The following is a 21,845-nucleotide window of genomic DNA, read 5'->3' on the forward strand; positions in this document are numbered from 1 at the left end:
GTGTGTGTGTGGTGCTGAAGGGTTAACTCAGGGCCTTGCATAATGCCAAGTATGTACTTTACTAGTGAGCTTCTTCTCGGCACAAACATTTGTTTTAATATGCAGATAAAGAATATGCCTCTTGGAAGTATGTATAAAAGTTTCTTAGACTCAGTGGTCTTTTAAAGGAAAGAAGTATTTTAGGAAAGCAGTAAGTGATGTATGTCTATTGTCTTGCTACTCAAGTGCCTGAGGCAGGGGGTTCTCAGGTTCAAGGCCAGCCTGGGCATTGAGTACATGATAAATATTTTTCAATATTTCTTACTAGTTTTGTTTGGATTTGTTAATTTCCAGTAGAGTTCCTAGGCTGTAAGTGCTATTCTTTCATTGTTGTAGGAACACCTTTGTCCTGGAATACTGTGGAGAGGTACTTGATCATAAAGAGTTTAAAGCCCGGGTGAAAGAATATGCACGGAACAAAAACATCCACTACTATTTCATGGCCCTGAAAAATGATGAGGTGAGCAGCATGGATGTGTTTATTTTGGAACAGATAGGAACACTGTTGCATTGGGGATGGGGGTGTGTGTGGTATACTGATTTGTCATTAAAGTAACAAAAATTAATGCCAGAAGAAATGAACAAAATTAAATTGCCAACCGTGGTGACCAGGACCTATAATTTCAGCACTAGTGAGATGGGGGCAGGAAGATCAGAAATTCAAAACCATCTTCATCTATATAGGGAATTTGAGGCCAGCTTGTGCTATGTAAAACTCTGCCTCAAAACAAAACAGAAAGGATCAGAACAATATATAGTTTCTATTTGTTTATTAAAGAATGGGAGAAGGTGTGGTGGTATTTTACTTGTACTGAAATGTGATTTTAATTGTATGTTAATAAATAAAGTTGTCTGGGGGTCAGAGCTATTAGAGCCATAGCAAGTGCATGGCGGCGGTGGCGCACGCCTTTAAGGATCTGGAGGGCGGTACATTCAGGCAGTGACGAGGCAGTCACGTGTTTGGGTTTACAACCAATGAGAAGGCAGAACAGCTAGACTATATAAAGACATACACACAGGAAGTAGGCCCCTTTCGGAGAGCTCTCTTGGCTGAAGAGGATCGCTGAATCAGGAAGGGTGAGGCTCTTAGCTCTGACCTCTTGGCTTTCTTCTCTGAATCGGCTCTGTGTTTCTTATTTAATAAGACAGTTGGTTATATCTACAAGAAGGTGATGTTTATATGTAAATACAAGCATACATGCTTCATATGACAACTTTAAAAATCATAGATGATTCCCCAGAATGTTTTTATGTGTGTTACATTTTAATACTGAGATATTTAGAAATGTCTGTCATATTTAAAAGTGATATTCATGAGCATGTTACTTGTTGATACAAATAATAACTTACAAAAATAGTTTCTCAACATTTTTTGTGAGAAATGACATGTTAATGAAGTCTTTTGCATTATTGTAAGTCTCTTCAGTGTGTGGCTTAGATCCTTATATCTGCCTCTATAGTCAAGGTAGAAATACTAAATCTAGGGACCTACCTCTAAACCCACTTATTATCACCCTCAGTATGGCCTCTCAGATTTTTACTCCAGGGCATTTGAACATATACTCAAGTTGTAGAGCTACTGAACTATGGCACAGCATTTGTTTTAAAAGGAGTTATTTCACATATGAGATTGAAATGCCATAAAATATAAGAAATGGCTAAAAGTAGGTAAGAGAGACAAGACATTTTCTGTTTTGTTTTTGAGGCAGGATCTCACTTTGTAGCTTTGCTTACCTATAACTCAGTAGGCTGACTTGGATGCTTAGTGATCCTCCTGTCCTACCTCCCAAGTGCTGGGATTAAAGGCATGAGACACTGTGGCCTAGGACTTGGTAAGTACTTCAGGATGACCTTGAACTTCTGATCCTCCTGCCTCTGCCTCTCAATTTCTAGGATTACAGGCATGTGCTACTATGCCTGGTTTTATGAAGTATTGATGGCTGAATCCAGGAGTTCTACATTCTAGACAAAGACTGACTGCCCCAAGAGATAATTTTGCCTTTAAACTATCTGTAGTTAGCAAATCTTCCAAAAAGCAATTAGCCATTTTTTACTTTGTTATAGAAAGTTCTCTAAGATAGAGTAAGAAGCAAAGGGATGTATGTGTTTTTTATCTTAAAATTGTCTTAATGCTTTCTTTTTCAAAATGCATGGATATTTTAAGATCTCATTTAAAAACTCTTCTTTCCCCCAGATAATAGATGCCACTCAAAAAGGGAATTGCTCTCGTTTCATGAATCATAGCTGTGAGCCAAACTGTGAAACCCAAAAAGTAAGTTGATGTAAATTTATTTAAAATTCGAAATATTTATTCAAGATTGCTATTTTGACCATTAATTTTAATTTCTGTATTAGAAGTACTCTTTTAATTTTTTTTTCCTGTTCTACTTTTTCATTTTGGAATAAATTTAGATTTATAAAAACACAAAAATAATAGCATTGCAAAAATAGTAGAGTGTATGTCCATATACCATCCCTCACCTATCTTCTCCAAATGTTTATTTAATGTAGTGTGTAATAACCATAATTCAATGATACTATCCAAGGAAATTTTGATGAATCAAAAGACTTTAATTATATTTACTTTTTTAAGGTAACATTTATGTTGTCACGTGTGTGCATGCATATGTGTGTGCTCTCATGTATATGTGTGTGTACCCATATGCTTGTAGAGGTTGGAGGCAATCTTGCAGGAGTTGAGTCTTTTACCATGGGTACATGGGATTCAACTCAGTTGATTGCTTACTAGCAAATGCTTTTACCTGATGAGCCATCTTGCCAGCTTTTTAATATAATTTTTACAGCTGTAATTTTTCTAGTCTAAAATTCAGCCCTGAAATTGTTACATTTGATTGTTTCCTTGCCTATAATTATTTTAGATTCTATTTCAAAAATGCCATAATATAGACAAATCTGAATTTTCACAAAGTCCAATGGTTATTGTCATATTCAGATTCTTTTTTGTAATTAATTTTTTTATTTTAAAATTTGTTATGTATGTAGGTGTTTTGCTTGCATGTCTGTCTGTGCACTAGGTGTGTGCAGTGCCTACAGAGTCCAGAAGAGGGCATCAGATTTACCTGGGACTGGAGTTAGAGATAGTGTGAGCTACCATATGGTTGCTGGGAATTGAACCCTGGTCCTATGACAGAAAGCTAATGCTCTTGACCAGTGAGCCATTTTTCCAGCCTTTCCTCTTCCACCCTTTTCTTCCTTTTCCTTCCTTCCTTCTCCTGTTGTGCTTCTCCAGCTCCCTTTCTTTTGAGACAGGGTCTCACTATGTACAGCCTTAGCTGGTCTGGAACTTGCCTTGTAGACCGGTTGGCCTCAAACTTAGAGTGATTGCCTGCCTCTGCCACCTGAGTGCTGGGATTAAAGGCACGTACCACTAGGCCTGACTCCTTTTTCTTTTAAAAAGAGATTTGTATTTATTTATGTGTAGTGTGAATGTCTGTGTGAGTATATGCCACTTGTGTCTGAGTGTCCATGGAGGCCAGAAGAGAGACATTGGATTCCATGGAGCTTGAACTCCAGGAAGTTATGAGTGGCTGGAGGTGGATGCTGGGAGGTGAACTTGGTCCTCTAGTAGAACAGCAAGTGCTCTTTAACCATTGAGCCATCTCTCCAGCCCTCTGTATTCAGATTCTTTATCAAGACTTCAAGTGCTGGCCTGGAGAGATGGCTCAGAGGTTAAGATCACTGACTGCTCTTCCAGAGGTCCTGAGTTCAAGTTCCAGCAACCACATGGTGGCTCACAACTCTATAATGAGATCTGGTGCCCTCTTCTCTGGCTTGTAGGCATATAGAACACTGTATACATAAGTAAATCTTAAGGGAAAAAAAAAAACAAGACTTCAGGTGCCAATTGGACTGTTTTATAACATTCATGTGGCACAAATAGCCAAAATAGAGAGGGATGAGAAATTCTTGGTTAAAGACTTGGAGAGATAGCTCAGCGGTTAAGAGCACTTGTTCTTGCATAGGTTGAGGGTTCAATTCCTAGTACCACATGGTGCTTCACAATGCTTATAACTCCAACCTTTGTCTGACCTCCATGGGCATTACTTGGAGGCAAAACACTCGTACACAGAATAAAATAAAATTCTTTAAAAAATAAAAAGAAAGAAATTCAAAGTTAAATAAGTGATGGAGGACAAGGAGGATTAGCTTAGTTAAGAAAGTGTTTGTTGTACAGGCCTGGTGACCTATCTGAGTTTGGATATCTCAACTCCACAATTTTAAAAAGTGAGACGTGCACCGGTCAGTGGTGGCGCACGCCTTTAATCCCAGCACTTGGGAGGCAGAGGCAGGCGATCTTTGTGAGTTTGAGGCCAGCCTAGTCTACAGAGATCCAGGAAAGGTGCAAAGCTACACAAAGAAACCCTGTCTCGAAAACAAAACAAAAAACAAAACAAAACAAAAAAAAGGGTTGGGGATTTAGCTCAGTGGTAGAGTGCTTGCTTAGCAAGCGCAAGGCCCTGGGTTCGATCCTCAGCTCAAAAAAAAAAAAGTGAGATGTGCTAGTTGGCATCTGTTATCCTAGCACTCCTATCGCAAGGTGGGAAGTGCAGACAGGGGAGTGACCTGGAAACTTGTGGACGAGCTAGTCTGTGACTAAGTGGTAAAAACAAGAGAGACCCTGCTTCAAAACAAAGTAGAAGATGGGTTGGAGATGCGGCTCAGCAGTTAAGAGAGCTTTCTGTTCTTCTAGAAGACCTGGGTGTGGTACTGGGTTTGAACTCCGGTTGTGATACTTAAGTGACACCAAGAATCTCCTACCTGATTTTTTTTTTTTTTTATGACTAAGTGAGCTTTCATACATGTAAATGTATGTAAGTTAAAAAAAAAAAGCAGCAGTTTTTCTTTTTTTTTTCTGTTTGCTGTGCTGGAAAGTAAATACTAGGTCTTGTGTTTGCTAGTCATGTGCTGTCCATTTAGCTACATTCTCCGTCCAGTAGCAGTTCATTTTATTGTATTACAGGCAGTTTATAGATACTGAATCTTATAGTCTGTTAAATGAGAATGATATGTTAGTTAGTTTATTTAAGGAAAAATCAACCCATTTGCTTTGAGAAAACACTATATTACATAAAGATCCATATGCATAATTCACTCAGATAATGATGGTCTTTATACATACGCATGCACAAACATTAGTCAGTTACTAATGTCTATTCTCTTCAAAACATTTCAGTGGACTGTGAATGGACAACTGAGGGTTGGATTTTTTACTACCAAACTAGTTCCTTCAGGCTCAGAGTTAACATTCGACTATCAATTCCAAAGATATGGGTAAGTAATGGTTTTGCTCTATTTTGCTGCTTCTGATACGGAAAATAGATGTTCAGATACAGAGATATAAAATTCTCATGTGAATTACTCAGAAGTTATATATACTATCAATTCTCAACTGTAGTATACCATCATTTTATTTTTCCTGTCATGTGATTTTTCTGGCCACTAAGGAATTTACAGTATAGGAACTATGTAATATTCCTCTGAACTCAATATAATAAAACTTTACTATAGGGCTGAGGATGTATTCAGGTGATAGAATGCTTTCCTAGCATGCAGAAATCTCTGATTTTGACCCCTAGCACTGAATAAAAAAATGGAGTGTGGTGGTGCATGCCTGGATTCCCATCGTGCAGGACAGTGGTTCTCAACCTTCCTAATGCTGCAACCCTCTATAGTTCCTCATGGTGTGGTGACCCCCCAACCATACAGTTACTTTCATTGCTACTTCATGACTGTAATTTTGCTACTGTTGTAAATCATCATGTAAATATATGTGTTTTCCAGTGGTCTTAGGCGACCCCTGTGAAAGGGTTGTTTGACTCCCCAAAGGGATCATGACCCACAGGTTGAGAGCTGCTGATTGTAGGAGGTGGAGGCAGTAGGATCAGAAGTTCAAGGCCATTCTTGCCTATGAATCAAGTTTAGGACAGCCTCACCTAGATGAGACCCTTTCTCAAAAAAAAAAAAAGAGGCCGGGCGGTGGTGGCGCACGCCTTTAATCCCAGCACTCGGGAGGCAGAGCCAGGCGGATCTCTGTGAGTTCGAGGCCAGCCTGGGCTACCAAGTGAGTTCCAGGAAAGGCGCAAAGCTACACAGAGAAACCCTGTCTCGAAAAACCAAAAAAAAAAAAAAAAAAAAAAAAAAGAAGAAGAAAACTAATTCATTATAGAAATGCCAACTCTGAACATATATGTGTGAAGAGAATAATATCCTTATTTATCTATCATTTATCAACTCTTGGCTAATTTTGTTTGACCTATATTGTACTCTTATTAATACCTTTTGGGAGTTGGAGAGATGACTCAGAGGTTAAGAGCACTGGCTGCTCTTCCAGTGAGCTTGGATTCATTCCCAGCACTCACATGGTAGCTCACAACTGTCTGTAACTCCAGTTGGATCAAAAGATCCAACACCCTCACACAGACATACATGCAAACAAAACACAAATGCACATAAAATAAAAATAAATAACTTTTTGAAGGTTGGGTGTGGTGGTGTACTACTTTGATTCCAGTAGTTGGGAGGTCAAGGCAGGTGGACTCTGAGTTCAAGGCTAGTCCAGGTCTGCATACTGCATAGTAAATTCCAAGCCAACCATGACTCTATAGTGGGACTGTTATTTTAGCAAGACATAGTGGTAATGCCTGTTTCCCCACACTCAAAAAGCAAAAGGATCAAAAATAAAACCAATAAAGTTAAAGGGTGGAAATTTCGAGTAAACTATAAAACTACAGTTTCTTCCTCCCCAGATTATATCTTTGTGAATTGATAGCTTTTGATGCTTATATTAAAAGGCACAGAGATTCAGTTTCCTGGATATTGTAATCCTTTTAGATGAAGGTGTAATTTTCTTTCTTTGTCCAATGTTTTTATCAGTGGTCCTTTTCTCAATAGTGATGCTTTCTCGGGTGTTCGTTCACATAGTTCCTGTGTCAGTTAGTCCAGTTCTGAGACTGTCTCCTTGTAAACCAGGACACATGCCAAGCAGGATTTCTGTTCTGACTGCCTGCTTTGCTCATCGTGTGTTCACTAGATAAGTTACAGACCAGGTTCTGCAGGATTCACACTATTTCTCTATGTTTTCCTTTTCTGAGGGCAAAGAAACTGGACGTGTTCATGAATCCTTGCTTTGTTCATAAAACACTTTTCTATCCAGACCTGTAGAGTTAAGTCAGTATTCTTTTCCACCACTTTCCTTGTTTCCATTGTTTTTATTTAATTAATTATTATTTTATTTGATATTACAGGAGGTCATCCTATGTGATAAGTTTTTTTTTTTTTGGTTTTTCGAGACAGGGTTTCTCTGTGTAGCTTTGTGCCTTTCCTGGAACTCACTTGGTAGCCCAGGCTGGCCTTGAACTCACAGAGATCCGCCTGGCTCTGCCTCCCAAGTGCTGGGATTAAAGGCGTGCGCCACCACCGCCCGGCTGTGATAAGTTTTTAAATCAAATGTTTCCTTTTGAGTGTCCTGATGATATTGTATTTTATGTTTTTTAATAAATGGATCTCAGTTTTTTTTGGTGTACCAATTAAACATTGATACATAAATGATGGTTGTCTAAGCTGTATAAGGAATTTTATTTCTAGCACAAATATGTATATAGTTTCTTATTTTCATGCATCAATAGTCTTATAAAATCGAGAAATCATTAAGTAATTGGCCTGTTTTATCTAACAGATAATAAAAAATTAGGAAAATGATGACGCCAGTCCAGGTGGTGCAGGCCTATAATCCAATACATGAGAGGCTGTCGCAGGAGAGAGACAGTCAAAGCTAGACAGAGAAGCTGTCTGAGAAATAGAAAGCAGGAAGAGAACTGGGAAGAAAGCTCACCAGTAGAACTAACTGTCCAGCTTGTGTAACGCGTGGATCGACTCTCCACTGTCGGTCTGTCTGTCTGTCTGTCTCTCTGTCTGTCTCTCTCTCTGTCTCTCTCTGTCTGTCTCTCTCTCTCACACACACACACACACACACACACACACACACACACACACACACACACAGAAATTGAGAGAAGGGGTGGTGGTGGAAAAAGGAACCAATGTCTTTTACAAGCAGTTTTTGGATATTTCTATTAGACGTAGCTTTGTGAGAGTCTCTTAAAGTTAGTACATTTTTTACGTTTTCCTGTAGATCGGTATGAATTACCGTGCTGTCACTTTCCCATTCTTTACTTTCCATAACTGAGTTCATTCCTTAACAGCAAAGAAGCCCAGAAATGTTTCTGTGGGTCAGCCAACTGCCGGGGTTACTTGGGAGGAGAGAACCGAGTCAGCATCCGAGCAGCAGGAGGGAAGATGAAAAAGGAACGCTCTCGGAAGAAGGACTCGGTAAGCATGCCGTCTCTGTTCAGATTTTAGGATGAAGTTTTAAGGAAATAGCTTTTCAGTTTTAATGTAAAAGGACAATCCAGGTGTTGATGAAATAATTTTGGAAAAGAGGTGTGGCTGGCAGTTTTTATTTAATTTTAATAGAGATTAGTATAGCGTACTGGGAACTTCTAAAGTATGCTTAAAATTCCTTGGCTCATACTTTTTCTAAGCTTGTCTCTGTTCAGTTGTATGTATGCAAACACACTCCACATGAAGGTTATGGACAGTCTGCAGGAGTCTGCTCTCTATTTACAAGTGGGTTCCAGGGATCAAACTCAGGTCATCAGGCTTGGCAGCAAGCATCTTTACCTTCTGAGCCGTCTACCCTGCCCCGTATGTTTTTCATTGAATAAACATACCGATTTATTTAACTGTTAAACACATTTGGGTTGCTTATTTGTTTTTGCCATCATGAATGTGACTGTAGTGAGCATCATAGGCATTTCCTGGTGCACGTGTGCAGAAGGTTTTTCTATGTTTTATTCTTAGTGGAATAGCTGGGCAAAGGAGACATAACAGTTTTGTATTGTTAGCAATGCTTTGGGTTTTTTATTTTATATTTTCATCTCATATGATTTGTTCTTTATCTCCCTTAAGGACAGCTCTTTGTTTTGTTTTGTTTGCTTGTTCTGGTTTTCAAGACAGGGTTTCTCTGTTTAGCCTTGGCTGTCCTAGAACTTGCTCTGTAGACCAGGCTGGCCTGGAACTCACAGAGATCCACCTGCCTGCCTCTGAGCTGAGATTAAAGGCTTGCCACCACACCTGGCTAGGACGGCTTTTTTTTTTTTTTTTTTTTTTTTTTTTTTGGTTTTTCGAGACAGGGTTTCTCTGTGTAGCTTTGCGCCTTTCCTGGAACTCGCTTTGGAGACCAGGCTGGCCTCGAACTCACAGAGATCCACCTGGCTCTGCCTCCCGAGTGCTGGGATTAAAGGCGTGCGCCACCACCGCCCGGCTTAGGACGGCTTTTTAAAGAACATTATTTTTATGTGTATGAGTGTTTTGCCTGCTTGTGTGTCTGTTCCACATGTGTGTCTGGTGCCTGTGGAGGCTGGAAGAAAGCATTGGAGTCCCTGAAATTAGAGTTACATACTGTTATGAATCACCATGTGGGTCCTAGGAATCAAACCTCGGTTCTCTGGAAGAGCACCTAGGGCTTTTAACTGCTGAGCCATCTCTCCAGCTCTATAGGGCAGTCTTTAAATTTTACATTTATCTTAAATTCCATCTTAGCATCTAGAAGTATATATACTTGAACGACAGAATGAATCTCTTTTCCTGCTTCACTTATCCTTTCCCATCCAGTTTCTCCTTTTTTTTTTCCCTTGTTTGTTGGTGGGGGTTGGGGGGGATTGGGGGATGTGTGGGCAGGGGTGTGCCTGGAGAAGTCTGACGACAGTTTGCAGGCATTTATTTTCTTTTTGCACCGTGTGGGATAAAACTCAGTTTGTTAGACATGGAGCCAGGTGTCTTTACACTCTGGGCCATGTCACTGAATTGGCACTTCTTGTGTAGCCTGGGCTCGCCTCAAAACTTGAAAATCTCCTCCTTCAACTTCCTGAGATCTTGGTTAGGCCTGATTCACCATGCCCAGCAATGCTGAGTGCTGGGGAATTAAATCCAGAGCCTTGTATATGTTAGGGAGGCATTTTGCCACTGAACCATATCCCCAGGCCTTAAATAATTTTTTATTCACATAGTTGATGAGTGAATGAAATGCTTTTCAGATTGATTTATATTTATCTATTTATTTAGGTTTTTTGAGACAGGGTTTCTCTGTTTAACAATGCTCTCTGTCCTGGAACTCAGTCTGCCTGCTTCTGCCTCTCCAGTGCTGGGATTAAAGGTCTGCGCCACAGTTCCTAGCTAATTTATATTTCAGCAGTATTTGATGTTATCAGATGTGTTACACCTGCCTTTCTTTGCTTCCTTCCTTGCTTGCTTGCTTGCCTTGAGACAGAATAGCCTAGCCTGGCCTTGAGGAGTTCATAGTATTCTGCCTCAATTTTCAATGTTGATAATACAGGCCTGGCTGTGTGTGCATGTGTGAGTGTGTGTGTGTGTTTGTGTTGTGTGTTCCCTGTATCCCCCTCAGGTAGTCTAATAGCATAGTTCCTTCCTGTGATCTTACTTTTCATTTTCTAAATTACTTGTGAAGCTGAGTATTTTTTTTCTCCAGGTTGTTTGACTGGATTGTACTTGTTTTATAACTAGATATTTTCTTTGCCATGGTAGGTGGATGGAGAGCTGGAAGCGCTGATGGAAAATGGTGAGGGCCTCTCTGATAAAAATCAGGTTCTTAGTTTATCCCGGCTTATGGTTAGAATTGAAACTCTGGAACAGAAACTTACCTGTCTCAAGCTCATTCAGGTAAGCACTTTAATACTATTTTTTTATTTCTGAATTTGGTGTGGGACACTTAACGACAATCTGGCTGATAGAGAAAAGTTTATCATGTTTTAAATGTATACGCAAGTTCTTTACGACTTTGAAAGCTTTGCCCTTGAAAATGGCTAGCAAGTTCAGTATTATTAGTAGCAGAGTTGGTTTGCTTTTCCTTCCAGTTAAAAGCACATGCTGGGATTTTTTTTTTTTTTTGATTTATTTATTTATTATGTACACAGAAGAGGGCGCCAGATCTCATTACAGATGGTTGTGAGCCACCATGTGGGTGCTGGAAATTGAACTCAGGACCTCTGGAAGAGCAGTCAGTGCTCTTAACCTCTGAGCCATCTCTCCAGCTCCTGGGATTTCTTTTAGTGGAATAATCCATGGTACTTGGTATAGCTCCCTTCCCCACCAGTTACTGGTATACCAAAACTATTTTTGAGACAGGGTTTCTCTGCATAGCCTTGGAGCCTTTCCTGGAACTCACTGTGTAGCCCAGGCTGGCCTCGAACTCATAGAGATCCACCTGCCTCTGCCTCCCGAGTGCTGGGATTAAAGGTGTGTGCCACTACCACCCGGCACTAAAACTGTTTTACTATAGAATCTCAAAGCAAAGAATTTTAGCAGTCAATCCTATATATTCCAGTTGACTAAGTATTCCATAAGAAACGGATAATAAAAAATTTATTTAAAGTAGAAGAGGTACTCATTGGAAAGAAGTGGGTCAGTGAGTATAGGGAGGGGGTAAGAGCAGATAATTTGGAATGTGTTTGAGAAAAATACATTAAAGAACAAAATTCTATATGTGGGGCTGGAGAGATGGCTCAGAGGTTAAGAGCACTGACTGCTCTTCCAGAGGTCCTGAGTTCAATTCCCAGCAACCACATGGTGGCTCACAACCATCTGTAATGAGATCTGGTGCCCTCTTCTGGCGGGCAGTCATACATGCTGTATTCATAATAAATAAATAAATCTTTAAAATTCTATATGTTATTCGTTAGATGTCTAATTGTAGGGATGTATGTATGTGTGCATTAATTTTAAGCAAACTCTTAATTCTCACCATGGGCTTCTGTAACATTTGACTGGCATTGCCTCCCTAACTCCCTACATCATGCTTTTTTCCCGCTCATGAAAGAACACACACTCGCAGTCCTGCCTCAAGTCATTTCTGGAACGTCATGGGTTGTCATTGCTGTGGATCTGGATGGCAGAGCTTGGTGATGGCCGGGAAAGTAACCAGAAGCTTCAGGAAGAGGTCAGTTCACAATCCTGCTTCTGCTGTTGATGGCTTAGTTGGAGGGGATATGACATGGGTGATTATGAATTTAATACTATGCCATCAGTAGCTATATATAACCTTACATACAGCTTGCTTTGGTAGTAAGTTTGCCTTTGGTTTTCCCCATAGTATCTTAAAGTCAGCTCTATATACCATGAACTGTAAGCAAGATATATAATGATAGTAATTTAGTTTATTGCTAAATTGCTAGACCATTACTTTTAAACTCTGGGAAAACACAGAAAACTTGAATTTTGGAGTTCTTAAAAATTATTGACAAGAAGCCTAAGAGATGGCAACCATCTATAATAGATCTGATGCCCTCTTTTGGCATGCAAGTGTACATACAGAGCACTCATACATAAATTGAAGTTAAAAAAAAAAAACAGTACTGACAAGAATTAGAACATCCTGAAAAGCAAAGAAGTGTTTTCAAAGGTCTAAAGATTAATTGGCAGCATTATTAGTAGATTTGGAGTGTTTATAGCTTACCATAAAATTACTATTTTCTGACTTTTAATAGGTTTTTGTTTTGTTTTAAGATTTATTTATTTCATGTATGTGAGTACTCTATCTGCATGTATAACTTTGTGCCCAAAAAGGGCATCAGATTCCACTGTAGGTGGTTGTGAGCCACCATGTGGTTGCTGGGAATTGAACTCAGGACCTCTGGGAGAGCAGCCAGTGCTCTAAACCGCTGAGCCATCTCTCCATCCCCTTATAAGTATCTTTTTTTGTTTTTTTTTCGAGACAGGGTTTCTCCATGTAGTTTGCTTGCTCTGTAGACCAGACTGATCTCGAACTCACAGAGATGCACCTGGCTCTACCTCCTGAGTGCTGGGATTAAAGGATTAAAGGATTAAAGGCGTGTACCACCGCCGCCTGGTGATAGGTAGCTTTTTAAAAATCATAGTTTCTACTATAAACCCAAAGTCAGTTATTTAATAATAATAAAATAAATAAATAAAAACCACTTTATTGGTTTTTCAAGACAGGGTTTCTCTGTGTAGCCCTGGCTATCCTAGAACTCACTCTGTAGGTAGACCAGGCTGGCCTCGAACTCACGGAGATCCACCCACCTCTGCCTCCCAAGTGCTGGGATTAAAGATGTGTGCTACCAACACCTGACTATATTTGAATCTTTTAAGTGTGGAAATTATCATTTAAATTCATGGTGTTGCATAGTTCCCAAACTTCTGTTGTAGTAACGGGGAATTTTATAGAAAAAGACTGGTGAGGTCTAGTACTTTCTTTTAAGCTGCATAGTTTTGGGAATTCCTTCCTTGCAGAGAGTATTTATAGGTCACACTTAGTGGTGTGAGTAGTCGTTACGTCAGTACTCTGTACTTTTTTTTATTGTAGATCAGACTAAAAGTTTTTCTTCCTTCTTAAAAGGAAATAATGTTATAACCTTCAACTGCCTCTATATTTATGAAGACATAGGTCTTAATTTAGTAAGACAATGCCCCAAATGTAGTATTTCTTCTGTGAGTCCTTACCTGTGTGAAAGGTTAGCTGTACAAATGATATGATTAATTTTTTATTATGTTTAATCAGATTATAAAGACTTTGGAGCATTTGCCCATTCCTACTAAAAATATGTTGGAAGAAAGCAAAGTACTTCCAATTATTCAGCGTTGGTCTCAGACCAAGACTGCTGTCCCTCAGTTAAGTGAAGGCGATGGATATTCTAGTGAGAATACATCACGTGCTCACACACCACTTAATACGCCTGATCCTTCCATCAAGCTGAGCACAGAAGTGGATACAGAGACTCCCAAGAAACTCATGTTTCGCAGACTTAAAATTATCAGTGAAAATAGCATGGACAGTGCAATCTCAGATGTAACCAGTGAGCTAGAATGCAAGGATGGCAAGGAGGACCTTGATCAATTAGAAACTGTCACTGTAGAAGAAGATGATGACTTGCAGTCACAACAACTCCTACCACAGCAGCTGTGTGAGCCCAAAGTTGAGAGCGAAACCACCATCGAAGTCAGTAAATTACCCACATCCGAACCAGAGGCTGACACTGAGACAGAGCTCAAAGAAAGCAGTGGCACAAAACTGGAAGAAACCATTGCTGAGGAAACACCGTCCCAAGATGAAGAAGAGGGCGTGTCTGATGTTGAAAGTGAGAGAAGCCAAGAACCGCCAGATAAAACAGTGGATATAAGTGATTTGGCCACCAAGCTGCTAGACAGTTGGAAAGATCTAAAGGTAAGAAAACACTTAAATTCAGATTCAGAGTGCTGCAAACCTAAATAAAACATTTCTAGCCATGAGTATTTGTGATAAATGGACTGTAATCTCTCAGGTAGTGATAAATGTGTCTCAGGTGTTCTTTAAGTCTTTCTAAGAGCCATAAGTCAAACTATTATGCATATGTGTTTTCTCTCACTGAGAAAAGTATATGGTATTGGTGATTTTACTAATTCAAGGGCTCTTCATGTAAAACAAAACAAAACAAAATCCTTTTACTGTTAAACTTACTCTGTATGTAGTGACAGCAGATGTTTAAATTAATTTAAAATCAATTGAATGGGTTAATAGAAAATAAACAATGAAATTAATTGGAATCCCTTGATAATTTAGGAACTTAACACTATAAAATGATTATGAAATTTTATTCTAGAAAAAACACATGGCACTAGTTTATTTTATTTGCTTTTGTTTTTGAAATAGGCCTGTGCTTAAGTTCTTTTTTTTTTTAAACGAAACATCTAAAGGAGGGGAAGCCAAGGGTGGTGCTGCACACCTTTAATCCCAGCACTTGGGGAGGCAGAGGCCTGAGGATCTATGAGTCTACATAGTGAGCTCTAGGAAAGCCAGGGCTACAAACACAGAGACCCTATCTCAATAACTAACCAGGCAGTGGTGGTGCATGCCTTTGGAGGTAGAGGCAGGCAGATATGTGTGTGTGTGTGTGTGTGTGTGTGTGTGTGTGTGTGTGTGTGTGTGTGTGTATTCTTGATAAGGAATGCAATAAGATGTGTAGAATTTGCCTTTCAGAAAACCCAGTCTGGATCTTGAATGAATATGAATGTATAAAAATTTGAGCCTATTAGAACTAATGGTTCACTTCAATTACAAGTGCTCTGGGTCTGGGATCCAGGTTTTGAGAACCCTACAAGAACACAGGAACAAGTTATTTCCTACCTTTTATTTTTCTGTTCCTCCTTTCTTCTCTTGGAGTTGAAACAATCAGATAAATAGCAATCCAGGTTTTTTTTTTTTTAAGCAAGGTGAAACTACAAAGCTCATCACATTAGGTTATGTGATTTGACCCAGTGGAACTTAGACGGAACCCAATGAGTAATGATTTGGTTGTGTGAGGTGCTTCCTGTTCACTCTGTTGAGACCTTTTCAGATACCAGTCTGTGTTCTTACTTATGTAAGTTACTGTTTGATCACTTAAAATTTAGCATAAACTCAGCTTTATTTAATGTGAAACCTGAATTTATTTTATAAATATAAAAGGAGTGTTCATAGTAAGTCTTTTTATGATGCCGTGTATAACCACAGGAATAGGAATTGCGGTTAAATGAGAGATCCTAGGATGGTCACTTGTTGGACCTTTATGTAAAGCCTGCTTTGTGGCAGCACAAGGGTCCTAGAAGCAGTTCCTCTGCTGTTTGTGGAGCGGAGCCTGCATGATGAAGATACTTTAGTAGTAAAGATAGAGTAGAAGCAAGTCAAGTACACAAGTGGACTCAGGGAAACCATGGAAAGCTGAAGTTTGATAGACGAGAGAATGCTGTTGTAAAGCCAGTGGTTTGCTGAGAAGTATCCGGTCAGCATTTCTCAGGTTGTTAGAATCTCATACACTTGTCTTAAAATCTATAAGATGTAAGGCTTTTGATTCTCTGTGTAGTAGTTTGTATGTTTAATTGTAAATATGTGATTTACTCTCTGGGATGTGTTTAGACTATTTAGATATAATTGGAATAATTAACCTTACTCTTTGAACACCCATTATTCAGGCCTACAAAATACTTTTCTTATCCTTTGAATATAGGTTAATGATCTTCGTGGCTTTAGGTTTACATTTTTATTGATATTTAAAATAAAATAAATTCTTAGATTTTATACTTTGCATTTATCTGATACATTTATCTGACTTTTTGACATCAGAGGAGCCATTAAGGAAAACTCTTTTCTTTTTCAAACTTGTTTGGGCATTGCATTGCTGAGAGACATCTTTGCTTACTGTGAACTATGATGCTTTTGTTACATGGTGGTGCCGGGGTTGTTAATTCTTATTTTCATTAGCATTTACCATGTGTCTGGTTTCTAAACTCTGATTACTGTTGTCTTTTAAGTTAAAAAAATACTTCAGGTGGCATTTGGCTAGGAATCTAAAATCAAGAGTTGATAAATTGTACATTTTTTGGAGAAACATACTAATCTAATGTGATTATTGTGTACCATACTATCCGGCATTGAAAGAGTTAACTACTTCTGTCTGATTTCACCTATGTGTTCAAGTAGACATTAGCTGAAAAGAAAGTGTTTTATTCTTTCAACCTTACTAAGCACCAACTACTGTGTTAGTTGCTGATATTTAGTTCATACTACAAAGCATTGATTGTGGTTGTTTTGGCCACTCTGACTCTTCCTGATCTTAAGGGGCTACTATAACATTACTGGACATGCATTCCAGTTGTCCGTTCTACATTGGATGGAATAAAGAACTGAACAGGATTACTTCATACTCTTTAATCTTGGTTTTGCTTTGAAGACAGACTATAGGGATCATCAATAAAATGTAAAAGGGTGGGAGGGAAGGGAATGAAGCTTCATGAATTACTCTTTGTCCTCCCAGATCTGATGATGATCCCCTTTGTAACTTGAACCATTTCCATCTAGCTTCTCAGGGCAGCAAGGAGCTTGTTAACATCACCAGCTGACCATGTGTCTCCTTTTCTCAACTCCATTTCCAACTTCGTGCTGAAGAAAAACGAGAACCTAGCGTGCGTTCTGTGAAGAAACAGGAAGATGGTTGGGAAGTTGGATGATGCATGACAGATATAATAGGTGAAAAGAGGACAGAGGTGGTTAACTCACTGGCGCCGGCATTAATTTGGTGCGTTCATTGCCAACAATTGTTGTCGTTCCGGGAAAATCCCTACTTCTGGCGAGAAAGGATTAAGTGAGCTTCTTTTTCTATACCTTATATACATAGGATCACTGACGAGGCTTGCAAGGCATTTCTATCACATTCCTCCTAAAGTAGCCCTCACGTCACCTAGCACATTGCACTCACAAACGTGTTCATCTTCACATACATTTTTAACAGGGACATGTGCATCTATTTTTATGTGAAAGAACTGTATCATCTGTCCTTCTGAAAATGTAGCCTTGATGTCACAAGGCAAACAGCAGTTACAATTGATTATTAATTATAACTTGACTGGGAAAATCCTCATTCACTTGGATCATTATGAAAAGGAGGTAATGTTCTCAGGAATTTGGCAGTTTCAATTACTGTTAACATCAAGAGATTATAATAATTAGTAAGTTAAGGCCTTCTTTACAAACACTTAGATATAGGATGTGCATCTTGCCTTCTGGTCCCCTTGGGTAGTCCTATTTCTACCTGAATTAGATGATTTAGGGACAGAAGCTTCCTATAAGTAATAAGTTAGTACTTCTTAATCGCTACTCTTACTCTCTTACTCCATCTTTTTGTAGACACTACCTTTAGCTTAGAAATACACTATTTTAGCCTGGGGTGATGGTGCACACCTTTAGTCCCAGTACTTGGAAGGCACAGGCAGGTGAGTCTGGGAGTTTGAGGCCAGCCTAGTCTACATAGTGAGCTCTAAGACAGCCAGAGCTACACAGAGAAACCCTGTCTCAAAAAACCAAAAAAGGAAAAAAAAAAAAAAAACACTATTTGGTCAGAAAACTCAACATTAAACTTTTTATAGAAAGTTGAACTATTTACCAAACCTGAATGGTTTTGAGTCGGTGAAATTGCACTCCACCACTGGTATGGTCTATAACAAAGATTTGTACATGTGGAAATGAAGTTGTGTGTCCTGAGCTTCTGTGATAAATGTGATAGGTCTATAGGGTAGAAGGATAAAGAGCACATGAGCCTGTATAGAGTCACCTCCAGGAAATGCTGCTTTTGATAGATAGTGCTGCATTGAGAACCTTTTTTAAGTTTGTTTTTTAAAAGGCAAAAATGGTTTAAAAATGGTTAGTTCGTCCATTCCCTTTCTTATTTATTTATTTATTTATTTATTTATTTATTTATTTGGTGAGAGACAAGGTCTAGCTATAATAATGCAGATGCTAGAATTAAAGGTGTGTATAATAGGTATGTGCCACAACTCTCAGCAGTGAGCTCACACACACAATTTTTATTTTATTTTATTTAAGGTAGGGTCTCACTATGTAGTTCTTGCTGACCTGGAACTCGCTATTGCAGCTGCTTCGCTGCACCATCCCTTGCTGAGGTCACTTTTTATTTTGTGGTCCATTTTGTTACCTAAACTACTTTTATCTGAATAGTAATGCAGCTTGTTTGGTGATTAGCCTGTAATCCCCCAGAGGCTGAGGGAAAAGGATCATGAGTTGGAAGCCACCAGCCTGGCTACATAGTAAGACATTGTCTCAAAAGACAAAAATACCAATTAGAGATTTGGGACACTACCTGTTTTGTTTTTAAGTGTGGCTGTGCCCCATGCTTGCTTGTTTATACATTGCCTGTGACTGCTATAGTGGTAGACTTTGGTAATTGCCACAGAGACGGGATAGATTATAAAAATTGTCATATTTGTCCTGTCCTTTACAGAAAAAGTTTACCAATACCTATTTCAATGATAAAACACAGGATTTGGCTGCTTTAAACATCTTACTAAACAAAGTCACTTTGACTTTACATGTTTTGGTGAGCTATTAAATCTGTTTTCCCAAAAACAGTTGTCATGTTTCTATTGCCTGTGAAGTTAGTTTTTGTTGTTATATCTTAACTTTATTTAGGAAAAGATAGTTCAAGTGTAGGACTATATGAGAGGCAGAAGAATAGTAGACATTATAGAAAGAACTTCCTAGTGAGAAAAGACCTCTAAGGAATGTTGTTGTTTCTCAGGACCATGATCAAACCAGTCAGTAACTTGAGACTTTTCCAGTGTAGATTAAGCCACATAAAATTTTCTAGTTAGTGAATTTTTAATTTCAAATAAAATTTTAGACTTAGAAACATCTAAGAATGTTCTGTATGCATTCTGCATGAAATTGATATTCTAGTGATAAATACATAGAAAATTGGCTAAAAATTTTTCCAAGACCTTGATTCAGATTCTACAATGTTAAAATTTTCCCAATTTTTCACTATAATTTTCTCTGAATTTTTTTTTAAACATTTTATTTATGTATTATGTATACAGTGTTCTGTCTGCATGTATGCCTGCATGCCAGAAAAGGGCACCAGATCTCATTACAGATGGTTGTGAGCCACCATGTGGTTGCTGGGAATTGAACTCAGGACCTCTGGAAGAGCAATCAGTGCTCTTAACCGCTGAGCGATCTCTCCAGCCCCTTCCTTTTTTCTTTTTCTTTAATCCCAGGACTTGAGAGGCAGAGGCAGGTTGATTACTGTGAGTTCAAGGCTAGCTTGGTCTACAGAGTGAGTTCCAGGACAACCAGTACTACATCAAGAAATCCTGTCTCAAAAGAAAAAAAAAAAAAAAAAAAAAAAGATATGTGTTCCTATCAGGAATATTACCATGCTGTTCTCATAGTACTCACTGGTTCTATGACTGACATTGTCAGCTTTAATCACATCCCTGGAGTGTCTACTGGGCTTCTCCAAAGTTACTATACACCTGTGAATGGTGGCCCATGCCTGTAATCCCATCACTGGGAGAGATAGGGTACAGCAGAAGGGTCATGAGTTCCAGGCCAGCCTGGGCCACAGAGATCATTCCAGACCCATTTGACTATACATTGAGACACTGTCTCCCCTTATTTACTAGATCAAAACAAAACAAAAACCAAAACCTGCATATGAGCAGCTTTGGAAATATGTACAGTGGTATTTTTCTTTGAATGTGTCCATGGAATTCAGCACTAAGTTATTTGAGTCACTGATGATTGCCTAACAGTATTTTTAGATTCATGGATTCTTGTTTTATTTGGTGGATTATGCTGCATTAATTTCAACACTTGATGCTTAAATTGCCTCATATTTAGCCTGTGAAAACTCTTTCTTGTATCATTTTGATGTGTTTCTGTTTTAAAATTTCTGACATGCCATGCTGTTCCAGGTTCAGTTTACACTTGCCCTTCCCCAGCTCTTAATTAACCATTTTTTCAAGTACTCATTCTTTCTTGTGGGAAGTTTTATATATGTAACCTTTTAAATTAAAAATATATTTTCAGGCAGGGCGGTGGTGGCGCACGCCTTTAATCCCAGCACTCGGGAGGCAGAGCCAGGCGGATCTCTGTGAGTTCGAGGCCAGCCTGGGCTACCAAGTGAGTCCCAGGAAAGGCGCAAAGCTACAGAGAAACCCTGTCTCGAAAAAACAAAAAAAAACAAACAAAAAAAATATATATATATATTTTCAACCGGCACTGAGGAACCACCTGAGTTTGATGCTTGGATTCTACACAATGGAGAGAACCAACTCCCAAGCCTTGTCCTCTGCACTCCATATGTGTGTTACGGCTTGCACGCCCATACATACGTACATACATTCACACAAATAAGTGGATTTCTTTTGTCTTTTGTCCTACAGGTTAAATAGATCATTTAGTATCTGGTCTAACACTTTTATTGCAGACCCCTGTCTTGTCTTGCTTTTACTCTTCCAGCAGACTCTTATTTGTTCTTGCTCTCATTCTTTGCTTTCAACATCTTATCCTTCAGTATCTTTTAGAATTGTAGTGAGATTCAGAGGACTCTGTAGTAGCATTGCATAACCCCCTTAAAAACAGTGTTAATTGGGAGGCAGAGGCAGGCAGATCTCTGTGAGTTTGAGGCCAGCCTGTCTCAAAAACCAAAAACAAACAAACAAACCCAGTGTTAATTAAGTACCTGAAGAACAAAGCCTATAGAAATGACCATTATGTCTGTCTGATCTTGCCCAACAATTTTACTTTCACATGAGCCATGTCATCTGTTCATATATATTCACTTTTCCATGTCTTCAGACATACTGTTCACCTAGTTTAGAATATCTTTTGTTTTTTTAACTCTTCTTTTATAGTAGTCTTAACACATTATAAAAATTACTTGTAGGGGTTAGGGATTTAGCTCAGTGGTAGAGCACTTGCTAGGCCCTGGGTTCAGTCCTCAGCTCTGGGAGAAAAAATTACCTGCAAAAAAGAATACTTGTGTGGATGTTAAAGGGCCATTTAATGTTTTTTACTTTTGAAATGGGATCTTGCAATGTGGCTGACCTGGAACTTGCTTTGTACACCAGCCTGACATCACACTTAGTCTGATGGTCCTTGTGCCTCTGTCTCCTGAGTGCTGGGATAATAATCATGGACTACCACATGTTACCTGGATGGTCCCCCCCTCCCCCCGGGTTTTTCTGTGTAGTTTTGGTGCCTGTCCTGGATCTGGCTCTGCCTCCTGAGTGCTGGGATTAAAGGCGTGCACCACCGCACCACTTGGCTCTGGATCGTTTTTTTTTTTTTTTTTTTTTTTTGGTTTTTCGAGACAGGGTTTCTCTGTGTAGCTTTGCACCTTTCCTGGATCTCGCTTTGTAGACCAGGCTGGCCTCGAACT

The 21,845-nt window shown here is 39.0% G+C and overlaps 1 protein-coding gene across 3 annotated transcripts in view; it reads left to right on the forward strand.

Annotated features, from left to right (window-relative positions):
• Setd2 (SET domain containing 2, histone lysine methyltransferase) overlaps positions 1-21,845 on the forward strand; it is a 109,508-nt gene that overhangs the window by 32,995 nt on the left and 54,668 nt on the right. For 2 of the 3 annotated variants that reach the window (XM_052721895.1, XM_052721905.1), the window contains 7 exons: positions 376-499; positions 2,234-2,311; positions 5,234-5,331; positions 8,262-8,388; positions 10,663-10,797; positions 11,954-12,073; positions 13,655-14,317. In XM_052721895.1, the coding sequence (XP_052577855.1) occupies positions 376-499; positions 2,234-2,311; positions 5,234-5,331; positions 8,262-8,388; positions 10,663-10,797; positions 11,954-12,073; positions 13,655-14,317 (1,345 nt within the window). Of the gene's footprint in view, positions 1-375; positions 500-2,233; positions 2,312-5,233; positions 5,332-8,261; positions 8,389-10,662; positions 10,798-11,953; positions 12,074-13,654; positions 14,318-16,966; positions 17,190-21,845 lie in introns of those variants that run through there. The other variant, XM_052721912.1, reaches the window with a different exon arrangement.

This window comes from Peromyscus californicus, unplaced genomic scaffold, assembly GCF_007827085.1.
Source record: "Peromyscus californicus insignis strain IS unplaced genomic scaffold, ASM782708v3 Scaffold_11__1_contigs__length_118956290, whole genome shotgun sequence".
Lineage (NCBI taxonomy): Eukaryota > Metazoa > Chordata > Mammalia > Rodentia > Cricetidae > Peromyscus > Peromyscus californicus.